At 38.6% G+C, this 11,134-nt stretch overlaps 1 protein-coding gene across 1 annotated transcript; it reads right to left on the bottom strand.

Annotated features, from left to right (window-relative positions):
- Window positions 1-1,781: 1,781 nt before the first annotated feature.
- On the bottom strand, window positions 1,782-9,625 carry LOC132257173 (homeobox protein slou). Its single transcript, XM_059753965.1, has 5 exons — window positions 8,948-9,625; window positions 8,664-8,883; window positions 2,680-2,848; window positions 2,490-2,613; window positions 1,782-2,368 (listed from the first exon to the last, which is right to left on the bottom strand). Exons 1-5 carry the CDS (start codon window positions 9,623-9,625, stop codon window positions 2,150-2,152), a joined length of 1,410 nt encoding a protein of 469 aa, XP_059609948.1. The 3' UTR covers window positions 1,782-2,149.
- Window positions 9,626-11,134: the final 1,509 nt, after the last annotated feature.

Genomic DNA, 11,134 nt, shown 5'->3' with positions numbered 1-11,134 from the left:
CTATAATTAATGCACAACATATTTGACATAGCTGGGCATTATTGTCTCCTAAGGGTGCCTCTCATCTGAAAATCAAATAATCATCATGTAGAACTAATTTCAGGGCGTTGTTAATTACCTTCCGCATCTCTCTTTCACTTTCGCTGGCTTTCATGGGGCAATTTTCAACACTTTGAAATCCATTAATGATTCTTTTAACATATCATATTGCGCATATTCTTTCTGGTCTTTGTTTTGTAATTAAATACGGAAAATCTACCACCGGATATACCATGATAAAGCCATAAAATTCTTTCAAGTGTGCAATATTCCCAAGATTCAACATTGAAGACTGCTTTGAATCCCTGTCGCTCCCTTATTTTCTGGGAGTGTTCACCCCAAACACAAATAAATAATACTTTCGGAATTAGAAACACCCTGGCAGTGGATCGAACGTTAATATTTAATTGGTCCCAAAAGCACTGCGCCGACGATTTTGCACTTTTGCGATGGAGTACATTTCAAATGAACTTAATTAGGTGTGGTTTCTAAGGGTTGGGAGCACAGGTATTTCCTATTCTATGAGCAAAGAGGCCCCTAATGGATGCTCTGTGGAGTTGTACAGATTAATAACTCCAGAGACCTCCTCAGTCACATGAAATAAATCTCAGACAGTGTATTCTTGTATTTCAAACCACATCTCCCCGGGTTTGTCTCGAAGGTGCTCTAGTGGCCACGAATAAGTAATGAAAGTGGTTTAGATTTCGCCTTATTTACTCCTCAAATGGTGAACTCAAGGGAAAATGAGACAGAGTGGAGGAAATTACGATTTCCAGAGAATACCTAATTAGTCGTGACTCTGTCTATTCATCAGGCATTCAACTTCAGAGCTGTGGAATGGACTTAACTAGGGTGTCAGCTTTTATAAGAAGGACTAAATGTTTTTATTTGATATGTAGAATGCATACTCATTGGCTTTCAGAGATCCTTTTCAACCAAAGTCTTCCAGAAAATTTTGAGGTTCCTAATTATACAATTTGTTTATTTACAATTCAACCTAAAATGAACTAATCTACATTATTATATTGAGTTTAATACATTACTCTTCCCAACTTATTTAATCAAAATATAAATTATTAACATGAGTTTCACGCCAGGTGATAAGTGAAAAAGAATTCTGGAAGGAATTATCCTAACGATTGAGCAACATAATCAGATGTATATCCTGACGGAATCCAAATGCTAAGTGGTAAAGTGGCTTATAAAATTCCATTAAAAGTATCTCTCACCCTTATTAGTGGGTATAAACTCTGAACTAATTCCTTCTTGTCGGAGAGGACATGCATTTTTCATCCCTCCAAAGTATGAGCATCCCATTTTCTCTGAGTTTCGCAGGGTGTTAGATTATTCTCCGACTACTTACGTGCTGATTCCTTATTTTAAGGCATCACATGACGCTTTCCCAAACTTCACTCATGGTTTTAAATGTTTCCCAACTCCATCTCTCCGGAGGATGGTGAGTCGATTTAGTGAAGCGAGGGACATAAATTTTAAATAGTGTGTGTTTTTCAAATGCGATTCTCAATTTATAATTCGATTCTACACGACTTTAAATTTCAACGAGACAGAAAAAAGCTGAATTTCCAGGGGCGAGGGTGACACTTTTCCAATGGCATTAAATGCAAATTGCTTTGGGCCACCGAAATGGACATGAGAGGAAAACTTCTAATTGCTTCTGTTGAGGAATTTTTTCGTGTTTGGGTCTTTAGAAGGGTCGCTTTGGGGCAAATTAAATGCATTACTCTGTTAATATTTTATTTATATTTTCATTGCTATTTACACAATTTTTTGTATTAAACTGATCTGTCTATTTACAACTGTAGTATTAAACAATATCGTTTTGTACAGAATATCCACATGTTATGCCTCCTTAGAGATGGTTGTATTGCGTCCGCTAATGCAAATAATGGCTTACATGTAAAATATTTTCACTTTAGAGACAATTAAGTTTAGCACTAATCAGTTAAAAATCATCAATAACCACTAAATTAAAAAGATGCCAAACAAGTATTGCAATTAAAGGGCGTAAATTGATCTTCCATAGGTTTTTACTTAATGTAAAACTAAATACTCCCATCGGATTAAGCACAATTTGGCATTTCAATGGCTCCTAGTTGTGAGAGTGGCTCAGATGGTGGCCACCCAGTGGATGGAAATACGGTCCATAGGGCGGATATGGCACTGCGTGTGGATAGAGCAGGCTTCCGGTGTAGGAGCCCGGTCCGAAGGAGCCACCTGAGTTTGGCGGAGGGATAGTTGGACTATTCACGTCCATTCCAGGATTTTGCTTTTTCCACTTTGTCCGTCGGTTTTGGAACCATATTTTCACCTGGTTGGAGATATAAAAGGAAAATAGAAGAATTTCCTGGAAATCTGTTTTCTGTGAGTCTCGAGATGGTTGAAAATTTCTCTGAAAAATATCATTTCCGAAATATTGTCCCTCAACTTACTTGTGTTTCCGTGAGGCTGAGACTTAGAGCTAAATTGAGTCTTTCACAAACAGACAAATATCTCGTAGTCTTAAATTTGTTTTCTAGCGAAACGAGCTGCTCGTACGTGAAGGCCGTCCGTGCCCTAAATAAAAGTGAGATAAATGGGCGTTAGTCGTGCAAAAGTCCATCATCACCCCACTTTTCTCACCTTCTCGGCTTTGTGCCATTTGCTTGTGATTTTCCGTCTGACGAGTTGCTTTTTGAGTTGCGTGATGTGGAATCCTTCTTGGAATCCTCCTCGCTGATATGATCTTCCGTATCACTCTCCATTGCATCATCACATATTTCCTCATTGTCCACCTCACTCACGTCCTTGCCTGTAACGAGAAAGGATACCCGCTGAGTTGATGCCCGGAATCTGCGTATGAGTTGTGAAACAGCACCCGAATCTGTTTACTGTATGACTTGTCTTGTAACTGAGAACCAAGCTGAGAGCACTTGATATCAGTCAAATATTCACCGCACAAACATCTCATCAATTACCTGAGTTTTCAACTCCCTCTCGTGCGCCCATTGCCACACCCCATCTCGATTCAATCAGAGCGCGTGGAATTTCCTCACTGGAAGGGTGAGAGGCTATAAATGTGCCAGTGCGACCCCAATCATTTGTAATTTACCAGTTAAACCACCGACAAGTGTCCACCGTATCCAATGTATTAGAGTCGATTGGCTGATTTTGCTCTGATTGATTTCGATATTCCCATGTGAAAAGTGGGGTGTCGAGTGCCCGGTAAACTTCCTCCCTAACGACTAATTCCATTACAGCTGAAACGATATCACGTTTTTTTCACCCCATTTCGATACTCAATGACTCCCCAAGCTCAGTCATTTCCACTCTGCCAATATAAAGAGTATCCTCCATTGATGGATAAGACTGTCCTTAACGATTCTCTCAGGACATTGCAATACCTTTAATTGAATTTCTTTTTTCTTCATTTACCACGTACGATTACGCGAGGCTATCTTCCACTTGACTTACAGCCATTGAGACGATTATAAAGATTTGCTATGAATGGGCTTTAGATTTAAAAAAAAGTACAAAATAAAGTTTCGTGTCTTGCCAAGTGAGCCTTAAGTTTTATTACATTTTTACTTAATTTCCTCTTTATAAAAGATTATCTTAGGAAAGTAAGTTTAAATGTTTGTACTTATATTTGAAAGAAAAGGGGATATATCATGAATGATGTTTTAAGTAGCTTAAAATGCTTTTGGGTTAGGTACGTAATTTCTGGAGCATACAAGAATTTAAAACACATACAATAAGGGTGCATTATTTCTAAAAAAAAGAAGATATTATTGAACAGAACATTTTTCGAAAATTTGAAAAATTTTTACGCTTAGTAGTTATGTATTGTTGGGTTTTTTAAGTAATGTTTTATAAATTCAAGTATAAATTCTTTACTATTATAAATTTATGAAACAATTTGAATTCAATGGTCTGATAACACTATAAAAGTTTATCATATTGGTTTCGTATAGAGAGGCTGGAGAGAAATTTTCCGGTTATTTAACCTCATGAATTTTAGAGCATCTCTCCCGTTTCTATTGGAATAAAACTATTTAGTAGAGAAGCGTAATGATTGAAACCCCCTGAGGCTGTGTGGCAGAAAAAGTCTGCCTATTCGTTCACGGTGGTTTTCCTACAAATTGAGAGAGTCGTTAAATATTAATACACTTGCAGAAATAGCAATAAATTTTAATGAGGGAGCAAATGATATGAACATGTGTTTCCATCGGTGGTGCCAATACGGGCCTCCGCAATCGCCCGGGTGTGAATATGCGATTTGGAAAAGTGGCATAAAAATGCCATTTGTATTGATAGAGTTCAGGGGTGGCTTGGATGCTGAGGCATTGGGATTCTGTTCCATCAGCTTTTCATGATCACCCACCCGCCCGACAGCCACTTTGAGTGTGGAACATCCATAAAACGCTTCTTCAATATTTAATGAGTGTTGCCGCTTTGATTGCCTGCGATTTAATAACGCAACTCCCTTGTGTTCTCATTTCCATTCTATACAGCTAAGCACATTTTCCCGCTCGCGCGGGAGTGTGAGCTGAATGGCGAGAGCTCATCAATAGCGGGTGAGAGAGAGACGAGAAGTGGTACAATTTTCATCTTGTACTCCCCATTGATGTTGTGAGAAGAGCTTGATATCGTATTCCCTCGATTAGTGACGATAAGCTCCTCCTATGTTGCAACATATATGGCGGCGTTGTACATAAGTACAGAAATGCCTTTCTCTCACACACTCCACAAATTACGGTGCGGAAAGAGAGACAGAGAATGAGAGCAAGAGATATATTTATTATTAATGAAAACCATACAAATGCCACGCCCATTTGTTTTCATACAATTTGCCTTTTCCATCGTAAAAAAAACACAGCAAATTCACGTTATATGTGTTGAACACACAATTTTCCGTATTCACAATATTCCTACCCCTGCACCATTTTTTCATGCTCAGCACAATGCTTAAATACGAGTGTATTTAGAATGGGGAAATAAAGCTCTTTCGTTAACGTGATAATTGGACATTGGATCGTTCTATTGGGACACCCTCTACTCTCAGCTATTAAAACTTTCGAGGTATTTTTGCCCGGGCTTTAGAAAAAAAGTCATGAGAAACTTCACATATCTCAATTATATTTTCCCCACCTTACGTGAGTTTGCTAAATCGATTCTTCAGTCTCGCAGTAAAAGTGGGGAGCACAAATTGAAAGGAAGAAAAAGTTTAATCTCCAAGAATTTAAATGCATTTCTTCCTTGAAGCCACAGAAGAGCAGAGGATTAGACTAAAAGGAAAGTTTCACGTACTTTTTTACCGCGCCGTGGAAAATCTCATTCTTATAAAACTTTTAACGCGGATCACTTCATTGCCATAAAGTGCATTAAACCGAGATTGCTTTCTAAATTAGACATCATCCCACCCGGGAAAAAATGAGATTTCGAAGAAATCCTAAAAATTTCTATGAAAATAATATTTTATAACGAAAAATGTACATGTGTATGTACTTCCAGTGTAATAATTTGGATCGGAGTGTATGTAAGTGTCCTATTTTCAAACAAATTGCTAGAGAGTAAAGCTTCAAAATAGCGCAACAACACTATAGAAATTTTATAATGATGACCATAATGATTGGGTGCCAAATTCCGCAAAGCGCTTCTATTCATTCCCGGTAGTATGAAAACTAAAAGCCTTCATTAGTTCTCGTATATCAAATTGCATTAATCATTATGAAAGTCATTAGAGCAGATTATTATTATGTTGGCGTCGTTTCTAAAATGATCTCGCGATAATTTTGTGTGTATAATATGGAAATAACAATGCGAAACGATTATACGCGATAATGATTCCCCCCATTAATTATCAAGTAAGTTAATTACCACAAATTCGTAATGTGTTTGCACTGATGAGAGAAAATGGATGGTGTGCACGGAGACGGCGTGCTGAGGAGATGCGAGAATGAGTGGGTGGTTTTGTATAAACCATGAAATGTATACATTAGCAGTTGACGATGGGGTTCACCAAACGATGTGTCTGCGTATCCCATATCAACAACCCCATCATTTTAATCGAATCTCCCCTTGTGCGCACAGGATGGAACCTGCAGAAAATGATAATTCCACTCCAGCCTCGTCGTGCAAACTTCCCCCACGTCATCCAGCTCAGCTTCCCACCCAATAATTCTGCAACCTCTCGATTTCAATGTCAATATTTCATGGAGAAATCTTTTGTCCCACACAGAGTAATAAAGAGGGACGAATATAAAATTTATTTTACAATACCACAAGAATTCTCAATGTAATTGCACATTTGGTTACATTAGATTTATATTCATAGCAACTTTTTCATACAAAGGGTTAGGACTTATCTTGGTTAGGGAGTGTAAAAACGTACTTTTCGTTAAATGATAACATCTATAGTGTAGAATGTTAAAATTGAAAACATTGCTCGGCTATGATTGCGATAGGATTACAACTGACAATGTTAGAATGGTTCAAAACTACATCTAAAATTCGGATTTGTGTGGTTCAATTTAATTAGAAGCGGTCAAATGATTTTAAAAATATTTGCAAATTGGTTTTTATATATTTAATATGACTATGTGATAGCAATAAGATTATACTAAATATAATTTTGATTTTTTCACTTTTTTCTACCCTGTTATACAGATAACAACCATTTACTGTGATTACTTAAATCGTAAAAATTTACACGCAAAGTGTGTTATGATTTTTTTTTATTGAATTAAGAACATCAGAAGTATTTTCTCATATCATACCGTAGAATTTAATTTACATTGTTCGAGTTTCGCTTTGATAATTTATTTCTAGGCAAGTAAAATATGTAAGCAAAGATTACTTAATTTTGATAAAATTTTTCCAGAAACCGAAAATTGCATAGTTTTTACTTTCAACTTCAGAAGTATTTCAAAAAGAGTTTTATCGAATTAATAAGACATTTTTGAAAATCTTTTTCTTGAGTTTTTCATGTAAGAATTGCTTACCTATTGATTTATTAGTTTATTGTGTTATTTTCATTCTTGAAAAATCAAATTTTTTCTAAGATCCGACGATTTTCAAATTCAGTGTCCTTCTATCATTTGACAGCATTAATATGCTATAAAATAGGTTGTGCCATCACTTAATATTATATGCAAATTCAAATTCCACATACAGACGCTTCATTTTGGCAAATTGTGTAAATTTAAGACTTGCAATGGCAATTTCCCCCGAAAGATATCGGAGTTGGAAAACACAACTTAGCATACATTATTAAATAATGGGGAGGGATGAATATTCACGGGTATAAAACAGTCGTACATTCATGGGGTCTGTTTTATTTATGTAGTGCTCATGCACAGGGTGGCAAATAGGTAGACGGTGTTGCTATTGTTACCGCAGAAATTCGCCATTTCCATCATCGCATAAATATGAACGAGAGCTGGTGGTTGAATAAACGCCAAGCCGAATGGGGGAGGGTGAGCAATAATGCTATATACACGGTGGAAAACTCCCCTTTTGTGTTCACAGGGGTTGCTCGGTAGTGAGAAAAGGGGTGTTTATTGTATGTATATCGCAATACACGGCGCTATAGTGTTATCGTTATCAGTATTACCGCGCTTGTTGTTAAAACAGCAATTTGAAAGGGCGTCGCGTTCGGGAGTTGGGGCACGAGAAGGTGTTTAGTACCAACTTAATAATAATCTCCCGGAACATTTTCTTCACTCTGTCAAGGCAAACTTTGTATAAATATATAAATTTCTCGTAATTAAGTTGTAAATTTGGTATACAGTCTGGATACAATTTGATAACACTCCCAAAATCAGATTTGGGTGAAAGGCTGTAATACGAGAGAAGTCGCACTGAATTGTCTAAGCAATGTTCCGGCGATTTATTATTCCATTTCACTGTGACATGAAATCCATTTTCCGCCTCACTACATACGACTGTACCATGTCGCACATTGAAATGTATATATTTTTTCTGCCTTCTTTCACCCAATGCGAAAAGAAATTGCAATTTTCGGGCTATTAGTATCACTGATTGATTGATCAATTAGAGTTCAGGGGGAAAATCTCTATTTCACGCTATTTCCTAGGCATGTCATGGAATTAATAATACGCTAGAATAGCAATTTGCGAAAATCTAAGATGGATTTCCTTGTGAAATATAGAAGTACCTGCTTACGCACAGTTTACACATACTGTGCAACAATAAATTCAAATATAATTGATACATACATATAATTTTATATTAGCCTGACTATACCAACTATATTTTAGCGACGGCTTTAGGAATTTTCAGAGAAGTTAAAAATTCTTTTGTTTAAACCTAAATTCTGCATAATTTTCCTGACTATCCTTGTTGAGTGTGACACAAAAAATGTAAAAATCTGAAATCCCACTCGCAGGTTCCAGTTGGATTTGAATAGTAAAGTAAGGTTTTATGGTGGCTTTGCTTTGGTTTTTCGGTTTCAATTGCAAATCACCAAAGAGGATCGTGTTTAGAATTAGAATCTCCACGCGAAGTGGTGCCAAAGCGACGGATTAAAAGCGCGACACTTTTGCAATGGCATGATTTCAAATGAATGTTGTCAATGGAAGGAGAGAAATAGAAAAAGAACTTACCGGAGTGGGAATCGTCCATGTCATTGTCCATTGAATCCTTGAGCTTATCCTTGTCATATCCCCAAAATCTGGATACGATTTCAGAGCGGGGCTTCTTACCGGTGAACTTGTTGGGATCGAGGATGTTCTCTACTGAGAAGGCAAGTTTCCGAGGGGTATCCTTATCGGTGATGCAGACAGCTTTTGAGTCCATCGAGCGTGTTAAGTCCACAGGACAAATCTGCGATTGAACATTGAGAGACTGCAGAATAAAGTTTTACTTAGTGTCGGGAATTTTTGCTTACCGTCGCTCCGTCTTGGGACTCCATATCATCATTCCCATCGACCACAAGTTCTTCGCTTGTGTCACTGCGGGCATAGGTGGAGTGCAGACCACCCAATTGTATCCGAAAGCCAAAGTCCGATATGTCACTGCTGAGCATCGTCCTGGCCAGCTTTATCTGGTCCACCTCAATTTCTCCTCCCGTCGGTGCTTCGTACTTGACGGAATATTGATTGGTGCTAATGGCAGATAAATTGCTGATGGATTGCTTGTCTCCTTCGGGTGATCCATCATTCTTGACGCGATGCTCTGCACAGCTGCGACCACTGGTCGCGTAGTGGGCACCGACGTACTTCAGACATTCCTCGTGGCCTCTACCATCCGACGGCTCCACCGGACTCAATCTATGCTCCAGCATCTGGCGATTCCGGACGCTCTCGTCATCACTTAGCGCTTCCGCGTAATTTGCATCAATCTGCTTCTGCTGGTTGTTGTTCGACAATGGGAAATTTCGATTCTCCATGCCCCTGACCAAGAGACTATTGGTCACTTTATCCGGAAACTTAGCTTCGGTCTTGCTGGTTTCAAATCGTGCGTACTTGGTTTGAAGGGTCTGATCATCGGGTTTCGGTGACTTTGATCCGGACATGGGGCTCAAAGGGTGCTCACCGTCGTGTCCCGATGACTGCATCATGACCATACTTTTAGAAACGAGGTTCTCTGGCTTGTAATCACAAATTGCACTGAATTCTACAATTCACTCTACACGCGAGATCATTTAAGAAATCCACACCTAATCGACCATAAATGGTGCCACAAACATTCGGCTCAGCGTCTATCCCGGGAAGAGGAAACACGACAGCACTCTAGCAACGACAGTGACTGACTGCGAGAGAGTGGAAAAGCGGGATCTATTCTGAGGCCAGCATCCGAAAGCCGCATGAGCGCGAAGGGTCGTTACTCTGGCACCATGATAGGGAAATGGTGATTTTCTTCTCTGTGGCATTCAATACTGGAAACACGCCTCTTCAGGAGTGATTGTGGTGCGCACTACAGTGCCCCCAATTTGTCTGGCTCCGCCTCCCCAGCAGAGATGCTATGTACTCTCAAATGCAGTGTAGCAACCATCCCTTAGCATTTCTCTATTCTCGCGACGGAGAGAGCGAGAAGCTAACTCGGCACTACACAATGTCCACCCACTCTCATTTAAGTGATTACTTCTCTTATATACCACTTTAGCGTCGGTTGCCACATCGGTCCTATCTTCTACGAAGCTCCAGTATTCCGTGCATCCCGACCATCCGGGAGAACGAGTGTGGAATGTTGCATGAGCATACAATAATTATAGAACACGAAATGTTTTACAAATCCATTACAATTCAACCCCCTTTCCTCTCTTCGAATCCGCTATGACTATTCGTAGCAATTCGTAGTCTCTGGCTTGGGTTTTTCAGCAACCGCAAATGATGAAGGGTTGAGTGTATAATCCTTTGTCAAACCATTCGCAATTACTCACTCGAAACCATTAATTAGGCGATACATTTAATTCCTTCGGTTTGTCTCTTCTTCACAGAAAAACTCATTAGCAATAGTTTTTCTCCATTTTCTTTTCGCTTCTAAATATAGAGACAAAGTCGTTTACATTAATGGAGAAATCCAAAATTTTTTAAGCACATACACATAGTAAAAAAAACATTAATTTATGGAACCACAATAGGTTCGATAATGGAGATAAGAGCAAAAATTAAGATGTAACAAAGGCTCTCTGTGCAAAATGTAGGGAACTTTATGGTATTCAGTGTTGGTGGTTTTTGCCAACAAATCCCTTAAAACAACTCACGAAACATTACGTTCTCGTGTTCTCTCTCATGCTATATACACAATGTACATAACGCCGAAGCTTAAAATGCTTTCGCTTCTTCAAAGTTACTCCCCACCCGCTCGCACATTAAGTCTGTGTGTTTGGGTCTTTCGTTTATATATCGTCTCATTCTCTCGGGGACAAATTTAATTGTCTTGCCTAATAGCAATAATCACATCTTGCAGAGGGAAATCAGTGAAGCAATAATTAGAAAATTTGTCTGAGTAACGCAAATGAATGAGATGTCTGAATAATGTTGGTGATATTCGGGTGTCACGCTATTTGCTCCCATCCCATGTTCAATTTGATGAGGAGAGAAGAATTTAAGGCAATTAGTTTGCATCAAAA

This window comes from Phlebotomus argentipes, unplaced genomic scaffold, assembly GCF_947086385.1.
Source record: "Phlebotomus argentipes unplaced genomic scaffold, Phlebotomus argentipes genome assembly contig_6, whole genome shotgun sequence".
NCBI classification, from domain to species: domain Eukaryota; kingdom Metazoa; phylum Arthropoda; class Insecta; order Diptera; family Psychodidae; genus Phlebotomus; species Phlebotomus argentipes.
The sequence above is the reverse complement of the archived record's forward strand: the minus strand, read 5'-3'. Positions and strand labels throughout refer to the sequence as shown.

Excerpts from the sequence above, each read along its gene's own strand:
- LOC132257173 (XM_059753965.1), bottom strand. The coding sequence starts at position 9,625 with ATGGTCATGATGCAGTCATCGGGACACGACGGTGAGCACCCTTTGAGC. Across the intron at positions 2,849-8,663 it reads CATGGACGATTCCCACTCCG|GCAAGGACGTGAGTGAGGTG; the intron begins GTAAGTTCTTTT and ends TTCTCGTTACAG. Across the intron at positions 2,614-2,679 it reads AATGGCACAAAGCCGAGAAG|GGCACGGACGGCCTTCACGT; the intron begins GTGAGAAAAGTG and ends ACTTTTATTTAG.